This window comes from Ochotona princeps, chromosome 11 (assembly GCF_030435755.1).
Source record: "Ochotona princeps isolate mOchPri1 chromosome 11, mOchPri1.hap1, whole genome shotgun sequence".
Lineage (NCBI taxonomy): Eukaryota > Metazoa > Chordata > Mammalia > Lagomorpha > Ochotonidae > Ochotona > Ochotona princeps.
Genome location: NC_080842.1, coordinates 70,382,494 through 70,407,815, shown reverse-complemented (window position 1 = coordinate 70,407,815; position 25,322 = coordinate 70,382,494). Strand labels below are relative to the sequence as shown.

Genomic DNA, 25,322 nt, shown 5'->3' with positions numbered 1-25,322 from the left:
GGGGTTTCTCCAGCCGTTTTTCTGGTCCCTTCTCTGCACCTCTTTCCAGGGGCTCTTCTTGGGGCTTGCTCCTCTCCATTCAGTTAAGACAAAGCCGCTGTCACAACCCAAGGTACAGCTCCCTCAAGCAAGTAGCTTCCCGTGGAGTTTTCAGTGGTGCCAAGGCCAAGTATGCCAGTGGATTCATGAACGGGTTTCAAGAGTTTCATGGTTCCAGTTAGTGGATTCTGCAGCAACTTCATTGCACTTGGAAAGGCAAGATTGGCAGCAATTCATAACTGCTGAACTATCGAAACCACTTGAGCAAGACCCTCGGAGCATGCCGCACATCAGGGACCTGGGATGGGTGGGAGACTGGGTGGGGATTCTCCCTTTATCTTCTCCTTTACCCCAGATACAGGAAAAAAACAATGAGGAAATAATAATCTTACCCACTTTCCTGTAGCCCTTGAACCCTTTTGCCTTAATTAACTATGTAAAGATTGTCAAAAATAAAGAAAAAAATTTTTAAAAAAAGTTTCATGGCTCCAGGCAGGGGTGTGCATGGGGCCAGGCTGGCTTACTGGACAAGCAGATGGGCAGGAAAGTCAACCTGTGCCTGGAGACACAGCAAGTAGCTGTTGGAATGAGCCAACCCTAGAAGCTAACACGTTTACTGAAGCAGGGATGGCTGGAAACCATGGACAGCACAATGTTTTTAGTTCACCTGGGCCAAGCAGACATGGTGCTGGATTCAAATGGCAAAATCATACCTTTCTCCATAGATGAGCAAGGGTAACCCCATCCTGAGAAGGTGAGACTAGAAGCTTCCTTCTCTTGAACAAACTTCTCTATATGGACCACTTGTCATCTGAGTGATGCTTAACCTCCCCAGTCACGCTCAGAATGGGCCCTGTATCAATCATGCTTTAGCAGACTGCTCTTGAGCATTAACCAAGTGCATCTGGAAGAGTTAAGGTTCCAGGCTCTCGAATGAGATACAGAAGGGGCAAATCCAGAATCTGCCTTAAAGAGCCTATGCAAGCTATGTCCACAAGAGGGATGAGGTTGATTTGGAAAAGAGGGTTTAGCAGCTTATCTGATCTGCAAGCCATCTTCTATCCCAAGAACCAAAGGCAATAATGACCTGGTCCCTTCCTCACAGGCACTTGCCAATCCACCCTCATTACCACTGACGGCAGAAAGGTGAGTGAGTATCCCTGTGTGACCCGTGCTACAATGACCAACAGCAGGTCTGGGTGGGTAGCACGTGGTTGGTACATGTCGATGATCAGACAGCAGATTAGGTCTCTGGGGAGTCTGGGTGTGGTTCACCTCCAGAGGCTCCTGCGCTAGGGATTTGGTCCCCTCCACCACAGCATTGAAAGGATGGGACCCCTGAGGAGTAACTAGTCAGGACTACCCTCCAAAGGGACTCAGGCTGGTTTCCGGAGTAGGTTGGGTCTCACGGGAGTGTATGCACAGAGCAGGTGGCTGCACAGGAAGGGTGCTGTCTGCCTGGCCTCTCTCTGCGTCTCCTTTGCGTGCTGTCCACCATGGGATGCCATCTGCCATGCTGTGCTACAGGCGAGCACCCTCCGGGGGGCCCAGTCACAGCTGAGGCTTCTCAAACACTTGAGTCATGAGCTAAGTCGACCTCTTTTCTTCATAAGCTGCCATGGCTTGGGAATTTTCTTACAGCCACACAACATGGAGGAGGATGAAGAGGTATGAACACTCTGTTTGTGAGCTCAGAGTGGTGCAAGGATGTGAATTGCAGCATGGTCTTAATGATCTGAGTTCCAATCCCAGCTCCAACCTTCACCAGCTCTTCCGTATCTCACAAACTCCCTGCCTTCAGCTTCCTGTCTGGTAGATGGGAGTAGCTCATCTGCATGTGTGGGGCTGTCCTCAGAGCTGGGCCCTGTAGGAAGCATGCGGCCAAGCATCCCCATCATGGCTGGTGGTCAAGAAAGGGTATCGCCAGATGCTGCTGTGAGCAGACACTGAGTGTGCTGAACACTGGGCAGACAGCAGGATGGGGTCAGGGCAGAGCCAAGCCACCACCTCTGGCTTCAGCCAATCACTTAGTCCTGTGTCAGTGCTAGAGCTCTGTCTGTCACTGATTTTCCTACCCTTCTGATAATGATTAAATTGCTCAGCTGTCCTACCCAGTATCTTCCAGATCTCAGGCCAGCACTGGACTCTGGTAAAACTCCGACCTGGGTCCAGATCTGGCTTTGGACGTGCCCTCACCATGTCAGTGGGAGTGGGGGAGAGGGATTACCTGGGTCAAGGCTGTTCAGCCACGATTTCCACAGTCTTCCTCCTTCTGCTCATCAAAGGTGACTGACAGTGAGTGCCTGGGTTTGGCAGAGCCCCTGTCCAGAAGGAACCAGGGTCCAAGCCCCCACCTACTGGGGACACCAGTTATAGCTGGCTGCCCAAGGGAGAAATGAATTTCCTCTGACATTTGGAGATGGATATGTTAGGGAGCCAGCATGTCACTGACTAATCCGTTGTTGCTAAAGTGAATCCAAATGCAACTAATTCAGGATGATATTTCCTGGCCAGTGGTCTTGGCACTGTTTTGATTGGTAAGATTTGGTTAAAAGTTAGGAGGCCCTGCAGGGAACAGAAGAACCAGGACGACGAGGCAGAGGGTGCACAGGCATGGGTGTGCCTGCCTGGAGAGGGTGGCCATTCTAAGCAGGTGATGGCTCAGAGGGGCTGCCAGCCCACTGTCCCATTCTGCATCATCCCTGCTACTGTGCTAGTCGGTCCCCAAGGGAGCACGGGGCCATGCTGGCTGACATCACCAAGGCATGGATATTGCTGTGCCAGCCTGGAGCTGGTGAGGCAGACACTGCACAGAACTCAGCACAGGCAACCTTGCTAATCCACAGCCTTGCCTTTCAGAACCTTCTTCCTCCCCTAGCTGTTCTGCCCATTCTCCCAGCAGGGAGCAGGTGTGCCTGGGCACATCTGTGGGTACATGATGCCCTCTCTGATCATGCCATGGCCCAATCTGCATCTTGTTATACCACTCTGAGGTCACAGATGACGTACATGTTTTCCACCCGTCACTGGAATAGAAGGACCCAAAGAAATGAACCACACACAGGGAGCAATTCAAGTTTGGCTCCACTTGTTTTGATGGGAACTTCTTTTCAACAAGGAGCAGGCCATGTCAGATCCTGTCCTGAACCCACCATCTGGTAGGAGACCCTTAAACCTGCCCCACTGGATGTAGACATAGGACCCGGGAATGGCAAGGCCTAGGACCTTATCCCACTCATGCCAGCTGGAGATGGGGAAACCTAGTCTTTTCATAAGGAGAAAGGATCTTCCCAGTGTCCCAGGGACTAGGAGAGGGCAGGGCTGGAGCGTTAGAAGGGAGTCCTTGGTAACCAGGGGCTCGAGATAGGGCAGGCCGCACATCCTCGCAGGGACCACACAAGGAGGGGCTGTTAGGAGCTGGGCCTGCTCGCTGTCTCCAAATCGCCTTCCGTGTCTCCTTCTCCAGAACTGCCATGCACCTTATATGCACTAACACATATACATGCTGGGTGCACCAGTCATCCACGATCAAAACAGCCTGTTATTCCGATGCTTCTTGTTCTATTCTTTCTATTCAGCCTCAGCTGTCACTGGGCACAGACTGTACCTGGATTATCTGCTTCACCCCTTGTTCAGTTCCATGTCCGGTGCAAGCTCCCAGTGTCAACTGCTGCTGTGTAGGTGGAACTTTGTCACTCAGTTGCCTCGGGTGGGCATGTCACCTGCCTATGAGGCAGTGGAAGGCATCTACTATACCATAGCGGGCCCGACTGGCAGGCAGGGGACATGGCCCTGCCCTGCAGGTTGGCTGTGCTTCTCTGTAGGCCCAAGGCTGCCCTTCTGTTCCCGGGAGAACCCTACACACCCTGGTGGTGCAGGGGGAAGGAGAGCGGCCTACCTGGCCCACTGCAGAAGGAGGCAATGACAGCCAGGACACACACAATGCTCAGGTATGGGATCCAGGGCGCGCGGTCCTGCAAGAACAGGGGCAGGTGTGAGCAGGTGAGGAGGGAGGGGCATCCTCTGTGAGAACAGGGGCAGGTGTGAGCAGATGAGGAGGGAGGGGCATCCTCTGTGAGAACAGGAGCAGGTGTGAGCAGGTGAGGAGGGAGGGGCATCCTCTGTGAGAACAGGAGCAGGTGTGAGCAGGTGAAGAGGGAGGGGCATCCTGTAGGCCAGGCCCTGGGCCTCACCACCTCATCTACCCATCTGTGCAACCTGGCGTAGGCCACTTTCTTCTCTGAGCTCAGGATCCATTTCCCACCAACGTGGTGATGGTGAAGAGGTCTGGGGAGGGAGAGACAGTCACCCCACTGCTGGGTGTTCTGGCTGTGTGTGTAACACATGAAACGGCAGAGTCCTGAGTCGGGCTGGCGTGTCCCCCACAGGGGAGCAGAATGGCTTGGTCTGAGGCAGGTGCAACAGGAGGCTCCCACAGGCGTCGCTGCTTTTGGAGATTTCCCCCTCAGTTACTGTTAAGTATTTGTTCCCGGCCATTCTGCAAGGCGTGAGAGGGCCTGACCCTGCAAGGGGAGTGTCTGGAAAGCCTGCAGTGGGTGGTTCGGCACTGGGAGTGGGAGCATCTTAGGGGAACTGCCAGCACACTGGCATGCAGGTGTGTGCAGGTGCTGGGGCAGGGCTGTCCCAGAAGAACCACCCTGTCTCTCCTAGAGAGATGCAGGGGAGATGGCAAAAGCCTGGAAGGTGGAGCCTGAGCCAGACTGATGGACAGGGAGGGACGGGGAGGGGTGGGGGCCACAGGAGTGGGCAGGGGAGGGGAGTCAGGAACTCCTTCTCCCTCATTCCTCAGGAGCTGTACGGGCTAAGAGGAACTGAACACTACAGGGCTCAGCTTACTTCTCCAAGTCATTCATTCACTCACTCCCTCACTCTTACTTTCTCATTCACTAATTAACTCACTCATTTGCTAATTCATTCTCCCATTCACTCACTCAGCTGCTCACACTGAGTTTCCGGTGCCAGGCACCAGGTTTAGAGGTGAATGTAGAAATGACATAGGTTGCCCCGCCCTCCACAATCCACTCTCCCAGGAGAAGGAGACGAGCCGCGGGGGCACACCCAGGTCCTGAAGCCCGTGACCTCAGGGGGCTCCCTGGAGTCTGACACACAGAAAAGGGCACCTCATCCTGACGTGGGGAAAAGGGGGGCTCCCTGGACAGAGAGCTCTGTACAAGTGTCAGGAAGCAAGGCAGAGTTAGGGGAGCAGACAAGAGGTCTAGAAGGCGGAGGGGTGCCATCTTGGGGAGCGGCGGGGAGCAGGAGCACACTGCGGGAGACAGGCTGGGGTATGGTGTAGATGAAGTCTGTGGGCCCCAGGCAGCCCTTTCAGACTTGGGGCACAGCTCTAGCAAGACCACAGCCCATGGCACTTCCAGAGGGTCCTCCTCAGAGCTTCTCAGGTCAGGTAGCTGGCAACTGCCCTTGTTCTGGACTTTGTCCCAAGGGAGATGCTCCCACCTCCCATGAGGCACCTGCTTGCGTGTGTCAGACAGCGGTTGCTCACACTGCCCCCTCGTGGACACATCGGTGACATTTGTCAAGATCTGTGGGGCTGGGACTTAGAGGATACAATCCTGCCCCGCCAGTGGTTGGCTTACCCACATTCCTCACCTCCATGGAGGTGACTTTCTAAAGATGACTTTCTAATGCTGACTTTCTAAAGACGGAGTTTGTCTCCTCCTTCACCCAAACAAACCTCTCTCCCTGGGTACTTCTCCATAAACCCTCAAGGCATCCCTGGCCCACCTAGAGATGCTGCTCTGGGGGGGACAGAGAGGGAAGGACTTGCCCAGAGCCTCATGGTGGGGAATTCAACCACAGTCAGTCTGGGTCCAGACTCCCCATGCAACAATGTGGCCACTAGGACAGAGTCTGATCCACAGTAGCAGGTGCTCTGAGCTGGATGTGAAGCTGCCATGCACATTTCTGGAGCCATCTAGAGCAAGCTTCTCCATCCTACAAGTGGGCAAACTGAGGTATGAATGGGGAACCACCAAGCTTCTCAGTAGCAGTAATTGGACTATAGATGTAGTCTCCCATCACCCAGTTCCAGGTCTCCCATCACCAAACTCTGTCCCCAAGGGTTCCAGTAGCTCCTGAGTCAAAGCCCTCTGTGCACCTGGGGTAGCCCCACTGCAAGCCCTCCTCTTGGATGGGACAAAGCTCCCTATGCCCCCCTCACCCCTGCACTGAAGGCCCCAGGGCGATGAAGCTGCAGCCAGCACATTCAGACCTCCCGCAGAGATGATGGACCACTCTTACCTGCAGTGTCAGTGTGATGGTGAGAGCCCCCAAGAAGAAGGCCATGAGCCCAAAGCCACCAATCAGCAAGGGTCTTCGCCCCAGGCGCTCGATGGCCAAGCCCTAGTGCAGGAGGTAGGAAGGAGGGAGAGAGGGATGAGGGGGCAGGGAGGGAGAGAGAGAGAGTTAGAGTTGTTAGTCTAGCAATAAGCAAAGGGGAATGAGTTTATAGAACTGGCAATGAGGGGGTCATGGTTCACGAGGGGGCTTGTGACGCTGGCCTAAAGGCAGCCCAGCCAACTTTTTCTAAGGCCAGAAAAGCAACCACTTCATGGGAAAGAGGAAAGACACGGCGGGGCAGGTGGTAGTTATCAGTGCAGGGGTCCTGGAGAGCAAGGGCCAGAGCCGGAGGGGTCAGAGCAGGTTCTATGCATTCTCGGAGAGCCTCCGCTTCATGCTAGGCTCCGTAGCACCAGGAGGCTCACTTGGTGTGGCCCCAGAAGCTGTGCCTCCGACTACTGCTGACCTCACCTGGTGGGCCCCTGTGCCCACTGCCAATGGGGCAAACGCCCCTCATGGAACCCCTCACAATACCAACTTCCTTCCCTCCCTCTACACGCCCCTGGGACCCTGGTGCGGTGGCTTACAGGCTTGAGTTCTCACTTGAGTTCATGAGACAGGTGCATGAATCCTGGCCATAGGCTTCTGTTACCCCAAACCTTAGGGCCTTTGCCTGCCACAAGAACCCCGTGCTGGAGGACGTCTCGGAAGGGGTGACTGGTTAGTAGAGAGGCTGCATGCATGCACACACCCCACACGGCCTGCCCGGCACCCAGAACAGGGGAATTTATCTCCTCAGGCCTCAGTCTCCCCACCTGGAAAATGGAGTGAGAAAGCCACTCTTGCAGGGTCGCAGTGAAACCAGAGGGAAAAGACCCACAGGGCTGGAAATGGGCTGGAGGACAGCAGGGGCCTCTGACGCCCTGCAGAGGACCCATCACTGCTGTCACTTGATCAGTGGCCTGGGCTCAGCTCCCCTCTCTGTCTCCAGCTGGCCATGTGGCCTTGGCTATGGCAGTGCCTCCTCGATTCTGACGACTGACAGCAGGCGAGTACTCTCGAGCACCTGTAGTGAGCTGGACCCTGGATTCAGCCCTTTGTCAGAACTGACATGGTATGCCGCAGATCAGGGTCTACTGTTTGCTCCCCCATTTTGCAGGGAAGCCACCTGAGGTGTAGTTTCTTTGGGGACTTTCCAAGGATGTGGCCAAGTTAGGAACACCTATGAATTTTTTCTTAAGATGTTAAAGCTATCCAAACAGCTGCTCTGTGTTTGGGGTCCAATGCTGAAATTGTAGGCAGTGTACTTAAAAAAGAAACCCTGAAATCAGCGACCAGTATCAGTCCACTACACTGAGCCATCACTCAGTGAGGCACATGTTGGTCTCAGGGCAGTTCAGACTAAGCTCAGCTCAGCAATGAGCATGTGTTGGTCTCCAAGTGCTCGGGCCCCTCTAGATACTGGGAAATACAGGGAGCATGCTCTTTGGGCCCAAGGGGAAGTGACCCTGTTGGTGCTGTCTGGAGAGCTCTTTGCATTCAGACCTCTTAAAGATTAAGATCAAGGATGCCCTTGTGTCCCTGCCTGTGCTGGGTACCACACTAAGCTCATGGTGATGGAGCAGCAGCAGAAGACTAACACAACACCTTCTGGTGTTGTCATGGAAACCACAGTCACAGGCCATAGTGGCTCTCTTTGCCCATTTCCATGATTCTAAACCTGACACTTGCAGATGCTTCCTTTTTGCTATTTTCACAGCCTCTGAAGGGGCCTGCATCCCTTGGTCTTTGTTTCCTTCCTTCATCTCCAAAGCAAGAAAGTGCATCACACCCGCTTCAGCTTCTGCTATGGCCTTCCCTCTGACTCCCCTGCTTCCCTCCTTCAGTTACAAGGGCCCTGGGGAGGCACTGAGCGCGCCCAGAGAACCCAGGGAACCTAGGGAAACCTCCCATCCAGCTCCTTGGCACACCTGAAGGGGCCCTTGCTGCATTGGAGCCTGGCATGACCACAGCTCCTGAAATGAGGATGTAGTCCTCTCTGGGATGTTCAGTGTCTGCATACCATAGATGAGCATGGTTAAGTCCATTCCAGAGATGAGCAAATGAATCCAGAGATGCTGAATGATTTTGGTTAGTACTGCTCTGGCCGTAAACCCTCTGCTGGGATTGAATTCCAAGCTGTGCAGGGCTGAAGCAAACTAAAACTCTTTCTCCCCAGTCCATCCTTGTGGCCCCATGGCCCAGTGTACATCTCCACCGTTTACCTAACCCCTACCGGCCCTGCAGCACTGGCTTCCTGGTCTCCTCCTCCAGCAAGCCCTCCAGGGGCTCTTGGCAGGACAGGCAGCAGATGTTCAATCCTTCTGGGTCTGTTTTTTGCTTTAGGTCATGACAATGCCACAGTGGCCTCTACTGCTGTCCAGGGCTCCTTGGGCCTTGGTGGATGGATGAGTATCATGGAGCATCATTTCCTGCAGAGAGCACCACGGACCTCTAGAACAAGCCATCACTCAGCCTTGGTCATAGCATCCTCCATCAGACTGTGCTGCAGCCGGGCACCATGACAACAGTCTCCTGAGAGCCCAGCACAGGTAGTGTTAGGAGCAGGTGGCAGCTCTTTGGAGGCCAGCAGATGCTGCCCTACTGGGAGCCATGTGACAGAGCTCTGCTGCGGTCCTCTCTGGATGCTTCCTTCTGGAAGGCCACAACATTTTTGGCTCCAGTACTTTTTGAAAACCCCCCACCAACCATTGCTGGCTTTGAGCAAAGAGATGAGCTTGCCAGAGAGTGGGGGCCACGAGCAGTGGCTTCTGCAGCTGGGGAGAGCCAGCTCTACCTGGCTAGCTTGGGGCAGTTGACATTCCCTCATTGGTTTCAGATCAGCCCTGTCCTATGAGGCAGGAAACCATGGCCAGCATTGTGGCACAGCACGTTAAGCCTCTGCTTGCGATGCTGACATCCATGAGTACCAATTTGCACTCTGGTGGCTCTGCTTCTGATCCGGTTCCCAGTACCTGGGAACACTGTAGAGGATTCCTAAGTGCTCAGGCCCCTACACCTACATAGGAAAAACAGATGAATCTCTTGGTTTATGGTTTCCAACCTACCCAGCCTTGGCTGCTGTAGCCACCTGTGGAGTAAAGCAGCAGATGGCAGATGAAAGTGCTCTCTCTCTCTCTCTTCCCATGTCTCTGAGTCTGCCTTTTACATAAATAAATCTTTTTGCGAAAGAAGTGGGGAAACTGAGTCATAGAGATGTTGAATGACAACACTTGGTGTCCTGCAGTTCAACAGGATCCCTCCTGCCCCCACGGCAGCTCAGGAAATCTCTGGGTCCCTAGTTTTTGGCCAGTGCCCAGCTCTCAGCACTTGTGGGTGGGGAGCTGCACGCAGCCTCGCCCACGCCAGGGACCTCCAGAACGTGCATGGAAAATGAGTTCTACAAAGACACAGCCTGGATTTCAAAGGTTCCCGTATGTGAAAATAAACTTGTCATGCAACTCCTTTCCCCTCACGAGTCCTGTGAGGTACGAGTCATTAGACGTTTTGTTCAGGTGCAGGTGTCTGTGGTGGTGCCAGACGCTGACTAGGGCACACACACCCTAAATGGGGCACTCGGATTCCAGTCCTGGCTCCTCTTGTCGCCGATTTCCAGTGTCCTACACACCTTGGGAGGCGTCCCTGGCATCCGCATGGGAGAAGTGGCTTGAGTCCTTGGTTCCCTGGCATTTGGAGGCAAAAGCCAGAGAGTAGATGTGGTCTCTCTCTCTCTCTCTCTCCTTATTATTTTAGCAACAAATGGTAAAATGGAACCCGTTCTGATACAAGACTGTGTGAGCAAAAGCAGAATGGGAATTGGGTATGAAACAGGACTACTACGGAGTCACACACACACACACACACACACACACACACACACACACTCACACCCGGGCCCACAGCACAGCCGGGGGCAACGTGCAACCCGCCCCACCCCCGGGAAGTGTGGCTGTGGGTTCCTTTCCTGGGTACCTCTTTCTTTGGGTTCTGCAAGTTGACCCAAGTGAGCATGTGAGCTGGACTGCCAGTTTTTCCCAAATGAGAATCTTTACAGAAAACAAAACCCTGCCCTTCCCTGTGGTGCTTTCATCCCCGAGTGTTTGTAGTTTGCATACTGATCAAAGAGAAACATTATAAGAGCTGGGAGCGGTTTATAACTTGAGACAAGGGTTTTGTGAAACTTGCAGATTATGAAACATGAAAAAACTCTCCCTTTACATAAAGGCCAGCACGCCAAAGAGGGAGACCAGAGGCCATCCCCCTGTGTTGCACGTCTATTTTTAAAAAGCATCTTGCTTGGACAATCCATTATGGTCCAGGAGCACAACACAGTATTGTGAGAGTCAGACACGCGTTTGGGAGCCTCTACCCAGGTGCACGGGCATCCACCTCGCCAGCCCAAGTCCAAGACAAGAATGCACAGGAGGAAGCTACTCCAACAAGGTCAGAGCCCGTGCTCTCTGACAGGAGCCCCTGCCCCAGCCTCTCTGGCCCCCTCTCACCCCTGTCTCCGTGAGCCTGAAGCATGAAGCACAGACCACAAAGTTGCAGGGTAGGGGAGATGTGGATAGCCCAGAGCTCAGCGAGGTTGAGTCCATTGCTCAGCCTCACCCAGCCAGGATGTTCCTGAGCTGGGACTCTGAGCCAGTTGGGCATCACTCCAAAATCTGAGATGTTTCTGACAGGCTCTGAAGTCTTCCCGCTTTTCCTCCCATGCTGGTGGCTGAGAAGGGCAGTGAGTAAGTCCCGTGTGAGGGAACTGGAATGTCCCCTCTGCTTGTCTCTGTCCCGCAAATGCATGTGTGGCTGCAGGGGTGAAGAGAGCACAGCTTGCAGCTCTGTAGCATTTCAAAGTCAAGGGCGGGAGGTCTGAGAGTCACTGAGACGCTGCTCTGAACTCCCTGGAGACGGCATGAGTCCTGCCTGTGCTCGGGCCAAGGAGGGTGCTCTCCATGACAAGGGAGGCCCCAGCCACACAGCAAGAGCAGCAAATGCCCAAATGCCCACGTTCAGCTGTGAGGTGCTGTGTCAAGACCTTTCTGCGGGACAAGGCACATGTGCCTGCGTGCTGGAGCCCACCCCAGTGCTGCCTCACCCCCCAGCTCAGGGTTCCCAGGAGTCGCCCTCTGCAGACTTACGGAGAAGATGGCGGCCAGGGTCTCCACGGCCCCCGTGCTCAGGGTGATGTAGGGGATCTTCTCCAGAGGGATCCCGGCTGCCCCAAAGATGCTGTTGGTGTAGAACCAGATCTGCAACCGAGCAGAGAGAACGGAAGGGGCATGTAGAGGATGAGCAAGCAGTGGAAGATTGTGTGTGTGTGTGTGTGTGTGTGTGTGTGTGTGTGTGTGTGATTGTGCCTTTCCAAGAAGTAAAGAAATAGATCTCTAAAAACTTGGCGTGGGAGTATCATTGCACATCAGTCTCTGCAAAACAAAAGCTATTGACCACAACCTCTGAACTGTAATCAGAGGTCTTGCACCAAGGCTGACCAGGGCACTGGAGTGAGGATTCAGACAGACTGGCAGGCAGGCAGATCCCAGCCCAGGAAGCGCTGAGCTGCACATTCTGCTGTAACACCTCAGGTTACTTGTGTCCCGTCTTCTCACTCAGTCACTGAGTGCGGGTGGAATTATCCAGCATTGTGTCGGGTACTGGATTACAGGGGGTGCAGACTGGGCCTGGGTTGCCCTGGAAGACATCCAGGCAAACAGGTGAAGGATCAGGGGATGTGCCAGGAGCATCATGACACCTGTGCATCCCACCAGGGCACAGTCCCAGGCAGCAGCAGAGCTGCACCCTCACCACCCAGACTTCGGGAGAGACTCCTGGCTCTGATTTCACATCTCGGGAACTCGCACATCACCTCCCTACCACCAGCCACGTATCACAAGCCACAGAGCTTGAAATGAATGTGGCCTTGAGTGGGATGGAAACGAAGCCAGTAGGAGCCCTGGTGCTCATGAGGGGCTGAGACTTGCCCTGTGAGACGCTCTGCACCCATTCCTTCCAATGGCCAGGCAAGTGAGTACTGTCAGCCCGTGTTTCAAAAGGGGACACTAAGGCCCAAGGAAATTGGCATGAAGAGCCCCCTGCGTGTAAGGTAAGGAAGAAGGGGCCATCATAGTAGTTATACCACCAGGCTGTCACTTGGCCTTCCTTCCAGAATTTCAGATAAGTTTTAGAAAGCTAAGGCTCCCCAGGCTGGGCTTGACAACCAGGATTGGTCCAATTTACAATTTACAACCCACACCTCTGCTCTCACTTCCTACTGCCTTTCTTTTCCAAAATATTCAGGACAAGCAGGGTTGTTCATGCACGCTCCAGCATCAAGGCCTCTGAGCAACATGTCCCTGTCACCCCCAGGGGACATCTGGCTGTATCTGGGGACATTATCTTTTGTCATTGCCAGAGAGGTTCCCCCCACTTGTGAGCCATGCCCACAGATGCTGCCAAGCAGCTTAGAGCGGCAGCACAGCTCTCATGACAATGAACTTCCCAGCCCAGGGCGTGGGGAGCTCTGAGGTTGGCTTAGTCTGTGGTTGCCAGGGCTGAACACAGGGTGTCCAGGGCTGTGCCTCTGAGACCAGGAGGGGGAGGCTGACAGAGCTGGTGCCCTGTGCCCCCCAGAGACCCTGGCAAAACCTCTGACTTCCTGTAAACGTCAGCTTCTTTAACTAGCAAATGAGGACGGTTACTGCCTACCCTGCAGAGCTGTCTGAGGCTAGAATGGGGTGGTGGGCAGGGAGAGATGTTAGTGGTGGTGGTGGAGGGGGCAGTTACGGACCCTGGTGGTATTTGTAAATGCCTCAGAGGACAGACTATCCCCTCCAGATGAGTGTCTGGCAAAGCAGGTTTCAAAGGCACCCAGAGTTTCCATGTATGGTTGGCAGGTCCAGAAAAGAGCTAAACCTGAGGCTGGGGAGATCTGCCACTAGCCAGCACCAGTAAGGTTAGATGTTCAATTTGTCCTTGTGACTGCCTGGGGACACAACCCGAGTGACCCACAAGGGGCAGCCTGAGAATACCCTGTGGTGTGCAGGGCCCAGGGCTCACCACATTGAGGCCGCAGAGCTGGTAACAGGCCATGGTGATGACCACAGTGATCACCTGCCAGCGGGCAGAGGACTCTCTGAGCAGCTCCAGGACGGATGCCAGGCGCAGGTTTCTGTGCATGCAGCTCTCGGCCAGGACCTCCTCCACCTCCTGCGAGACGTCAGCTCTGCCCAGGAGCATCTGGAAAGCTGCAAGCACAAACAAGCAGGGATCTCAGCAGGGACCACTTGTCTAGCGTCAGGCTCAGCGTGGATGGTACCCATGCCACGGCTCTGTCTCCCAGCTGATGAGCTCCCAAGGATGAGAATGTCATGGAGTGCCTCCCGTCCTGCCTGCGTGTGCCTTGGCCACTGTGTGTTAGGAAAGGGAGTACCTGGAAGGCCTGTGGCGTAGACAGATTGCCTCGATGCCCTTGGCTTATGGCCTCCTGGAGTCTATGTCTTCCACCCCATGAGCCCTCCCGCTCTGACTCCAGGCTTTGTCACGTCACTTGCCATCACCAGCAAGGATTCCAGCAGATTTGAAGCTTACGGAGGTCAGCTGGTCTGCAGACCCAGGGTCAGTAACAAAGGCTGTGACCCAGGTGTATGGTCACCCAACGTTGCTATGGCAACAGCTGACTGTGCCAGCACCTCCTTTCTCCATTTGCCCCCAGACTGGGCAGGTGCACCGGCTGAGGAGAAGGCGTGTTCTGTCAGACCTGCAGTTTTCAGAGCTCAGGTTCCCATGCTACCACATGCTGGCTGTGTCCCTGGCCGAGGGACGCCACGGTCAGTCCTTTTCTTGAGATGACAACAAACATGATGGGCTTTCTGTGCTTGTGATCAGCACCTGGTGAGCTAACACGGGTGCTGTACTTGGCAGGAAGTTGCTCCCAATGCACAGGTGCAGGTAGTAAGACTGTCCGTCTTAACCAGAGCCCACTCACTGCCGTCAGTGCCCTCTGGCTTGCTGTCAGGGAAATGCCACAAACGAGAACTCGTCTAAGCTATGAACGGCTGGACAAAACAAGGCAGTGAGTGAGTTATAGTTCTTCACCTTTTGTAATCAGGAAAATGCTCACATGGCTTGCATTTTCAAAGATAACTGCATTACATATTTTATATATATATATATATATATATATATATATATATATATATATATAATGTATTATAATTCCCACATCCTGGACATGGGCATCAATACAATTCAGACTCGAGGGTAAGATTTGAATGAGGGTCTGCCCACAGTCCCCAAGGGATAATGAGAGCTGAGAGTGTCACACTTCGTCCCACTGCCCCCTTGTAACAGTCCTGGGAGGCTCCTGGATTTTCTCTCTTTGGACCGACTTCCCAGACTTGGGCTGGTTGAATCTGGCTTGGGGTAGATGGTAGGTGTGGCGGGTGATGGTGGTACCAATAACAGCAACCCCTTGTGCTTACCTGGGAGCCGGTCGCTGGGTTTACAAAACAAGAACAGGAGCAGGGCCTGATGCTCAGCCCATCGTGTGTGGCTCCAGGTGGGCTCTGGGGAAAATGCCTGATTCTGAAAGTTACACCTGGACTCTGACTGAAGCCCCTCCAGGAGCCTCGCTGTCTCTGGACTCCCTGAGTGGTCCTGTGCCCTGCTGGCCACCCCCTCCCCCAATGCAGGGCTGATGGGTAGATGAAGGAAAAGGCTGGGGTGCCCAGCCAGTGTCTGCAGAGTACATCAACAATGCTACCCACCCCGTGCCCATCAGCCCTGGGGCTGGGGCACCTGTAGTGCTGACCCATCTGGGGCTGGGGTACGTGATGAGGGGTAAAGGGCCCCTACCTTTCATGGCTCCCTCCTCATCATGCTTCTCAAAGAGCAGATAGCGTGGGCTCTCAGGGAGAAATGGAAGGCTCACCAGCTGGATGACGGCCGGGACCACGATCACGCCAAATAGGTATGGCCAAGCACTCTCCTGTATGGGTGCGCAGGGGGAGGAGATACTGCTGAAAGAGAGAGTCTTTGCTCTGGTCCAGCGGAGCGGCTGCTTCAGCCCTCTGTGCAGGTATCCCCGGCTGGGGAGAAGCTTGTCAGGTGAGCATCAGGCCCCAAGTCCACAACAGTTTCCATTACATGAGCCAGTGGCTCCTCTGAGGCCCCCGTGTTGGAGTGATGTGGGAGGAGCTGTGAAAGATGAGTTCAGGGCACCCAGGCCACTCAGGGGCTGCATGGCTGCACTTTAGCCCCCCACAAGGCACCATAGTGAGTCTCAGGGGCTCTAGCATGACCCCCTCATCTTAAACACATCCAGCTTCTGGGGCATCCCCCCAACATGGCATCCACTGTGCAGCTTGTCTGCAGCAGGTGCACAGAGCCCTTCTGGTGCCACTGCTCGGGCACCTGCAAAGCCACGGTATCTGCTCATGCCCCCTTACCAGAGAGCGCCTGAGAAGGATGGCTGGAGCTCTCCCAGCAGTCCCTGAAAGTGGGGTTGGTGGGACTCAGCCCGGAGGCTGCTCTAGTGTCTTGCTGACTGTGAAGAGAGAACAGGTGTGTCCAACATGTCCCATTGCTGGTGCCTTCAAGCTCATTTCAAGCAGGATACAACCCACGGACATCCCAGAAGCAGGCCTGGATGCCCATCACAGGGAAATCCCCCAGATCCACTTCGATCTCCCCACCCCAATTCACGAAGAAGCTCGGCCCATGCCCAACTGAAAGTAGACAGTGTTCATCACAAGGCAGTTCTCATGGGGAAGGACCAACAGCCACGGGACTGGTCAATGCCGAGTTCTTGGCATGTTGTTTCATAAGCCAGTGAGAGGAGGCAGCCAAAGAGAAGACAAGACCCATTCAGTCCTGGAGAGACTTCCCACTACAGGGGAGGCACCCAGAAGTACCTGGCAGATTCCTGGGGAACCCTGGGGACCATGCACGGAGGCCTGCGGTGCCCACATTGCATGGTCTCAGCCCTCGGCCTTCCCACTCCCATGGAGCTTCTCTGCAGCCTGCCCCTGTGCTCCCTCCTGGGGTGCTGAACTGCAGGGAGCCTCACTGAGTTCTAGGGTCCCATGCAGGAAGAACAGTAGAAATCCCTGGAGCACAGAACAAGCAGGAAGGGAGCCTGCCAGAGGCCACGCCCAGTGGCCATTCCAGTCCTGGTCTCTAGGACGCCTTGGCATCTGCAGCAACAGCATTGTTTACTTTCAGAATTCTTCCGGTCATTCCTTGGCGAGGGCAGAACTGGCTTTGTTAGGCCAGTGGGCAGCTTAGGCTCAAAGACCATGGGAGAAGAAAGTGGGGTGGTGGCTGCTGGGAGCTGGTGGTAAGGGACCACAGACTAACTGTTGGTTGTAGGACGATGGGGCTCCAGACACTCCTTGGCTTAGGACAGTGATTCTAAGGTAAAAACACCCAAATCCAAGCTGCATGAACACTCCTAATCTGCCCACACCACAGCATCCTGGAGAGCGCCTGCTGTTCATGGCAATGAGTGCTGTGAGAAGCTCATGGCAGAGTTCAGGAATCGGTGCGGGGGCGCGGAGATGAAATTTAAAGCCACACGAAGTTGAATTCTGACCCACAGTCCTGAAGACCTGCCTCGGAGGCCGGGAGATCTGAAGTCACCAGGCCAAGGCTAGGGGAGCAGGTCTGATCTCTCCTCTACCTTAGGCCAGACTCCTACAGCTCACACCTGGTCCCAGTGGGAGCTGGTACTTGTGCGCTCTTGTCTTGTTTTCTGCAGTGCAGCCAATCTCAAATGGCCTATCCTCCTCCAAGCGTGGGCCTGAGGTCTGATCTGCTGCCCTGAGCCTGGGGCTCTAGCCTCTGGGTTGAATGCCTGGAAGCCACAACTCAGACCTGAGCATTCTGGAAAGGAGCTGGGAACCAGAATACTGCCCCCTGATGCCCGCTTCCAGCTTCCTCAGTCCTCAGCTCCCTGGGACCCTGACAGAACCTTTTGCCCCTCCCCGGTGGTCCCCCCCACCATAAACCCCGGCCACCATTCCCTGTGTGTTAACCTCACGTCTGTCAGCCCTCACTGCTTTCGACAATGCTAAGAAATGGCAGTTGCCTCAGTTTCCCCGCTACAGCAGATGACTCACCTAGCCTCCTGCTGCTGCCCACACCCATGTGCCCTCCTGACATGCTCCTACAAGCATGATCGCCAACTCAGACCACTCACTGTGGCATGTCAAGGCCATCAGGAACCAGCCTAGAGGCCCACTGTCCCATGCTGCTCAGCGTCCTGGGGCAGGGGAGGTCTTGGGTACTTTCCAGCCCCAGTCCAAATGAGCAGGTACATGGGGCTAATGCGGGTAGGGGACTGACTGGAAGGACTCTTGGCCAGCATGGTGCAGTCTGTCTTAGGGGTCTCAGAAGGAGAAACTACCCCTTGCTGAGCAGACAGGCTGCCTGCCAGAGCAAAGCCCCCGCTTGAGGCCGTGTGTGTGGCCACTGCTGCAGCCTCAGTCCCCCGCCCCGGGCTCCATCCCACTCTCTTGCCTGATACCTCTGAGCCCTGGCTCACGGTGCTCCGCCCGCCCTGAAGACCTTGCCTTCTCTTGCCCGCCTGGCAAGCTCCCACCTGGTCCTTCACCGGGTGCAACTCCACTGCAGCTCTGGGGCTATCCCGCCACCCACTGAGAGAGAGCTCAAGGCTCTCTTGGCACACACCTCCATCACTGCTTTCTTGGTGTGGCACCATCAAGTGTTGTGTCATGTCTGTGTCATGCACCAGGGTGCAGTCAGATAAGGATCTGCGTGCCGTGAGGGAAGACAGAGCCGGGTCTGGGGCCTAGCGGAAGGGGATCCGGCCTGGGGGTCTGGATCTTCCCGGGGCCAGAGACCCCACAAGTCCCCTGAGATGGACAGGGATGTGCACAGGCACACACCAGTGTGCAGTCAGGCACCTGTCCTGCACAGAAGGGAGTGGTGGCAACGCCAATGAGGTTCATGGTGGGCTCTGGCGCTCGCCTCAGTCTGGTGGAAGGAGAGTGCTCAAGTGGGCACCGAGGAAGGGAGGCGCCCTCAGCTGACCCAGGAAGCAGGAAGCCGGGCACCGAGCAAGGGAGGCGCCCTCAGCTGACCCAGGAAGCAGGAAGCCGGGCACCGAGCAAGGGAGGCGCCCTCAGCTGACCCAGGAAGCAGGAAGCCGGGCACCGAGCAAGGGAGGCGCCCTCAGCTGACCCAGGAAGCAGGAAGCCGGGCACCGAGCAAGGGAGGCGCCCTCAGCTGACCCAGGAAGCAGGAAGCCGGGCACCGAGCAAGGGAGGCGCCCTCAGCTGACCCAGGAAGCAGGAAGCCGGGCACCGAGCAAGGGAGGCGCCCTCAGCTGACCCAGGAAGCAGGAAGCCGGGCACCGAGCAAGGGAGGCGCCCTCAGCTGACCCAGGAAGCAGGAAGCCGGGCACCGAGCAAGGGAGGCGCCCTCAGCTGACCCAGGAAGCAGGAAGCCGGGCACCGAGCAAGGGAGGCGCCCTCAGCTGACCCAGGAAGCAGGAAGCCGGGCACCGAGGAAGGGAGGCGCCCTCAGCTGACCCAGGAAGCAGGAAGCCGGGCACCGAGCAAGGGAGGCGCCCTCAGCTGACCCAGGAAGCAGGAAGCCGGGCTGCTTTTGCTCTTGGAATTACTTTACATTAGAAAATAAAGCTTCCTTTTTTTTTTATTTGCTTCGTTAAGAAACCTGTATCGGTCTCAAAACACATACTGGTCAAAGCAAAACTCTATGTTGGAGAGACTTTCCTTTTTAAGAATTAACTTTTGCCAGGCTTCACACATGGAGATATGAGGGGTAAATGTCACTGTGTAATTACGGGCTCAGGAAAGTTTTTGTTTTGTTTGTTTGTTTTTATGAAGAAATAATGGTCTTGGGTGATTTGCATTTTTCAGGAACTGTCCTTTCTGTCCGAAAGAAATGTGCTTCTTTCTGGATAAGCAGATTTTTGGACTGTTTCTCATTATTCGCAGTGGAAAGAGGAGCATGTGTGAAAGGTTGGACATGGATTCTCCAGACTGTCAAGGTGGGGCGTTTGCAACAGCTCCACACAGCTTTGGGATGAAGGCCGCAAAATGAGAACAGCATGAAGATGACAAGCAACTGACGGGCCGGGAGAGGCAGCAGCATCCTCAGTCGGCCCCAGCACAGGTTCATTCACTTCTTTATTTTACTTGAAAGGCAGAGTGTCAGAGAGAGAGGGCAGGGGAGGGAGACAGAGATCTTCCATCTGCTGATTCACTCCCCAAGTGACTCCAATAGCCAGGACTGGGCCAGGCCAAAGTCAGGAGACAGGAGCTGGACCCTGGTCTGTCATGTGGGTTCAGGGACCCAACACCAGGGGCATCTTTTGTTGCTTCCCCAGGGACAACAGGAGGGAGCTGGATTTGAAGTGGGGCAGCTGGGACTCGAACCAGCACTCCTGTGTGGGACGCTAATGTTGCACACAGCAGTTGAACTCACTGTGCCACACCAGCCCGGCATTTTTTGTTGTTGCTCTAATGAAATACCTGAGGTGAGTTACATTATGAAGAAGAAGATATTGATTCTGACTCACAGTTCTGGAGCACCAAAGTCCAAAACAGTATGAGCCAGGTGCCAGTGAGGGTCCCAGATGAGTCACACAACGGCAGGAGCATCTGTGGGTTTCCCTGTGTCCCCATTTCCCTGTCCTTATGAAGCTCCCAGGGTACTATCATGTGGGCCTGGTCTAATCTCTTCCGCCACGCTTAGGGAAGGAACCCACCATCCAACCCAGGCAGCCCTCAAGGCAAGTGAGCCCGAGAGCCTGAAGACAGAGCCTCTGGGTGGGTGCTGCAGGCTGTCCTGCTCTCACTGATGGCCAGATAAAACGCCCAAGCTCGGTCTCCTGCAGTTTGCTCACACTTGACGTGGAGTGCAGAGAGACCTCCAGTGGGCAGCGCTCTGCTGCGTCCCATGGAGAAGGCGTGGGGTTTGGGGCTGCTTGGGAGGAGACACTCACATTCCAAAGGGTGCAGGTGCTTCTCTGCCAAGGCCAGGTTCCACTCAGGGATTCTGGGACTGGGAAGCTGCATTCCCTGCCCTGCAAGGCTCCTAGCAGAAGCCTTGCACTCACAAGCTGGGTCTTACGTGCTTTGTGACCAAGCTTCTGTGGCTTAAACTATCCCTACTCTGAGGCCCAGGCTTAGGGGAATCAGGCCACATGAGAGTTATTCCTGCTAAGGAACTCAGCAAAGTGGAGCGGCTTCAGATTGTGCCAGTTCACAGGTGCCCCTGAGCTCCTGCTGCCACTTAGGTATGGGTAAAGAGGACAGTCATGGCCTGGACACTCAAGGTAGCTCTGTTGGGCAGTGACCAGCTCTGTACTGTCCACATGCCTTGTCCCAGGGCTCATTCCTGCCTTGTCACCAAGAGCAGCGGATCCCAGGTGTGGGCATTCGGTGCCATGCCCATCTGGGTGTGACCTTCTTGCCTGCTCCCCTTGTACTTGTCATTCTGAACCCAACACTTACCCTGCAGGAGCCCCGCTCTCCTTCTCTGCAGAGTAGGCAGCCTAAAGCCATGCTGCCCAGATGGACAGTGCTCCCCTCAGCACCCACATGCAGCCAACATCTGTCACTGCTGCCATCATAGGCCACCCCAGGGCCCTGTGGGCCTGGCACCAGCACTGCAGCCACACCTCAAGTCTGTCGGAATCTACAGGTGCCTGGAAGCAGACTGGAGGGGAGGGAGGCTTGCTCTTGTTGCCTGGGCTGCGGGAGGAGGTCTTTGCTGCCCATTCCTGGCCTCCAGGGTGCTACAGCATCACTGTATGGCAGCCCAGCTTTGCTTCGAAGGTTTCCTGGCTCTAGAGTTCTACAATTGGAGCATTCAACAACCACTATCTTGCAGATGTTTAAGAGCCACAGCAGCCTTCTCACGCACAGGCGGGCTGTCCACTCTGAATTGTCGCCTGCACTTTCTGGGCACGAAGGCAGTAACGGTGAGCCCGAGAGGGGGGCGAGAGGTTTCTAGCCAGGGTTTGAAGTTGAACGGGAAGAGGAGGAAGCGGTGGTCAGCGCCTGTGGGGTTCTGAGAGGGCACGAGGACAGTCAGCCCACACCCTGAGGCTTGGCACAAAGGGACCTCTGAGGGCAGAGGGGGACGGGTCGAAGTCCTCAGGCCCAACAGCCTTCCCTCCCCGAGGAACCCGGGGTCAACCTCACCCTCAGCATATCGGAGACAGTAGTAATTCCAGGCACAAACACCGGGGAGCAGAAGCAAAGCTACAGCAGGTGCACCCAGGTACAGCAGCAAAGCAGGAAGCCATAAGCAACAAAATCAGCCTGGGTACTGAGTGCCCTGCAACTGGGATGCAGGAGACTGGCGTCCGGTTGCCAAGTCAGAGTGGCGCACCTGACACTGCCGGGCTTCTTGGCCAGAGCACTGGGTCCCCACTCCTCCTCAGCAGCAGCCACCGCCAACGGGAGACTGGGAATCTCTTCCTGCAGCCCCTCCAGGCCACCTCGGCAAAGGGCAGCTGAATTCCCTGCACTCCCAGAGGCCGAGCTCCAAAGCTTCCTTTAAAATGCCAGATGACAAGGCTTCAAGAGCTATTACAATTATCTTTGCTCCCTCCAGCCTTCCTGGCTTGCAGATGGCGACACCAGCCGAACTGAGCCATGTGCCCCCTCCAGCCCCAGTCCCTCATGAGCCAGGCACCCCTGCAGAGCAGCAGCCAGCAAGGCGGACAGGCCTGGGGCTGCTCTCACAGAGCCCAGAGCTCAAGGCCAGGAGCCTGCACACCCTGTTACAGTGGCCGGAGTCCTGGGCTTGTGTGCAGCTCAGCAGGTGAGCATGTGGTGCTTACTGGGTTCTCAGCAGCCTTAGAAAAGCGAGCCAAGACTCCACCGTCAGGGGAGCATGTGTGCTCTGGGGGGCAATTTAGTGTTGTTTCCGTCTCAGGGGCTCCACTTCTGACCAAGATCCCTGCTTTTGACCTGGGAAAGCAATAGAGGATGGTTCAAGGTCTTGGGTCTTGCACCCACATTGGTGACCTGGAGGAGACGCTTAGCTTATGCCTTCAGACCAGCTCAGCACTGGCCGTTGCGGACATTTGGGGAGTGAACCCATGGATGGATGATCTTTCTGTCTCTCCTTCTCTATAAACCTGTGCTTCCAATAAAAATAAATAAATCTTAAAAAAAGAAAAGGGGCTTGCAAAAATTAATGGAAAAAATGATTAATTAATTACTACACCTAAGCAAAGAGTAAGAATGGTCATTACAGAAGGAACAGTTTAATACACTTGCAGTAGTGGGCTCAGTAATGGCTTCCCCAAAGCTACACACATCGTAACCCCTGGAACCTGTGAAGATCAATTTATTAGGAGAAAAGACTTCGCAGGGGATGAAGACTTCTTAAACCCTTTTTATCTGAAACACAGAGAGAAAACAAGTGAGCTAATTAAGTCTCCAAATACCCAGAGCAGCTGGGGCTGAGCCATGCCAAAGCCAGCAACATGGAACTCAGTTCAGGTCTCCCGTGTGCGAGGCAGGACCCCAGACTCCTGACTCATCAACTGCTGATTCCCGGGGCGCACATTAGCAGGAAGCTGGGGTTGAGAGTGGAGCAGGGAATCGAACCCAGGCACTTAAACATTGGATGCAAGCGTCTCAAGTGATGTCTTCACCACTGGACCAAACTACTATCTCTATATGAAGGCTCTTGAGATGGGCGATTATCCTGGATTATGCCAGTGGACTCCCAATCCCATTACCAGAGTCCTCTAAGTTTGTTGTAGGCTTTTAGACCCATGGCCATGTTTTTCTGGGGAGAGAGAGCGCGAATCACAGACAAGGGGGAGAAAACCTTGTGAGCACACAGGCGGGCGGGCAGGAATGAGGCCAGGGACGCCCGCAGCCACCACAGCAGAGGGCTTCCTCCCAGGGCCCCGGGGGGCTGAGCCCTCTGACACTGCAGCCCTGGATTTCAGCTCAGGGAGGCTGACTTTGAGCCTGACCTGAGAGCACACAGTTCTGACCTGGTGTGCTTGCCGGCTCCAACATCAACAGGAGTTGAATGGAAACTGCAATCTTGGCAATAAGCAAAGAAATGCAAGATGAGGTCAGAATGGCATGAAGTCTTTTGCCTATCAGTGAGTTACTGAACACTTCTGGGTGACATGGGTGCACTCTTTCTTTAAAAAGATTTATTTATTTATATTGGAAAGGCAGATATACAGAGAGGAGGAGAGACAGAGAGGAAAACCTTCCGTCCAACGGTTCACTACCCAAGCAGCCGCAATGACCAGAGCTGAGCCAATCCGAAGCCAGGAGCCTGGAGCTCTTCTGGGTCTCCCATATGGGTGCAGGGTCCCAAAGCTTTAGGCCGTCCTCGAATGCTTTCCCAGGCCACAAACAGGGAGCTGGATGGGAAGAGGAGCTGCCAGGATTAAAACCGGCACCCATATGGGATCCTGGCACGTTCAAGGCGAGGACTCTAACCACTGCGCTATCACGCTGGGCCCACAGATGCACTCTTGCACACTGCTGGTAAGGATGGGGATGGAGGCAGCCTCTCCAAACACAGTCACAGATGAATTTATGTTCTTTACCTGCAACATTGTTTCCATTTCTGGCTGGCTAGACTGCATGAACAGCGAGTTGAAGATTGATTTATGCAGAAGATGGTTCACCCCAAATTGACAATTTGCAGTGTTTCAGTTATAAACACTGGAGCAGAGGCTGGCCCAGCAAACAAAGGAACAGTGAAAGTCCCAGCAGCTCCGCGCATCCGCACAGGGACAACTGTTAGAACGCTCACAGTGAACTAACTTCACAACTCCCAACATCCTGCCACGAAACAACCATTAATGAGTTGCAACTGTGTTTCTGTGTCTCTGTGTTATGTGCTGCTAAGAGCATATTATATGTACAAACACCAGGGGAAAAGCTGTTATGTGTTCACAATTGACAAGACATGGACATTTTAATTTTTAATCTTCAGCTTCTTTCTGTCAGTTACAGTGGACATGGATGTTTCACGATCGTAAAAAACAGAACTGAGAGGTGGGTGAGTCTGTGGGAAGTGGAATTAAAAGATCTGTTGTGGCGCAGTGGATCCATGTCTCAGCTAATGCTCCTAGCAGGCAAAGAATGACGGTCCAAGAACTTGGGCTCTGGTGCCAGGGCTGTGGCGTAGCAGACAAACCTGCCAGAGGTGACAACAGCATGCCAGGTAGGTGCCACTCCACTTCTGACCCAACTCCCTGCTAACGCACCTGGGAAAGGGGCGGAGCATGGTCCAACACGGGAGCCTCGGCTGAAGCTCCTGGCGCCTGCCTTGGGCCTGGCCAGCTCTGACTGTTCCACCATCCGGGGAATGAACCATTGCATACAAGATCTCCTTGTGTCTCTCCACTTATCTCTGTAACTCTGCTTTTAAAATAAATAAAATAAATCTTTTTTTTTTTTTAAAAATTTGGGTTCTTGTTCCCCACATGAAAGAGAATGCGGCTCCTGGCTCCTGGCTTCCATCTCTCTCTCTTTCTCTGTGTTGTTCCTTTGCCACTCTGTCACTCAGTCATTCAAACATATAAAGCATAAGAAAAATTTTAATTTTGGCAAAAATTCCTGAAATTCATGCATATATGGGGTCCTTCAAAAGCTTATGAAAATATATATTACAGCAAAAAATATATATATGTCATTTTCTCATCAAAATAAATGTATCTTTTAATTCCATTTTCCATTAATGTGTATATTTATTTCAATACTATTCCTATCAGTGAACATTCAGAAAAAGCAGAAGTGCTCAGTATGGGCCAGGGTTACACACCTTCATGATGGAATATTTGATAACACTGAACATGTGTTTATACTCTTTAAAAATACATGTGTTTGGGCCTGGCATGATAGTGTAGTGGCTAAAGTCCTCGCCTTGAATGCACAGGGATC

General features: G+C 54.2%; 1 protein-coding gene across 1 annotated transcript in view; it reads right to left on the bottom strand.

The window, feature by feature from the left end:
• Window positions 1-25,322, bottom strand: part of SLC2A9 (solute carrier family 2 member 9) — an 80,126-nt gene that overhangs the window by 23,193 nt on the left and 31,611 nt on the right. The window contains exons 6-10 of the mRNA XM_004579353.2: window positions 15,250-15,382; window positions 13,453-13,640; window positions 11,538-11,648; window positions 6,322-6,423; window positions 3,938-4,013 (exon numbers count right to left, since the gene is read on the bottom strand). Coding sequence (XP_004579410.2) covers window positions 3,938-4,013; window positions 6,322-6,423; window positions 11,538-11,648; window positions 13,453-13,640; window positions 15,250-15,382 — 610 coding nt within the window. The remainder of the gene's footprint in view (window positions 1-3,937; window positions 4,014-6,321; window positions 6,424-11,537; window positions 11,649-13,452; window positions 13,641-15,249; window positions 15,383-25,322) is intronic.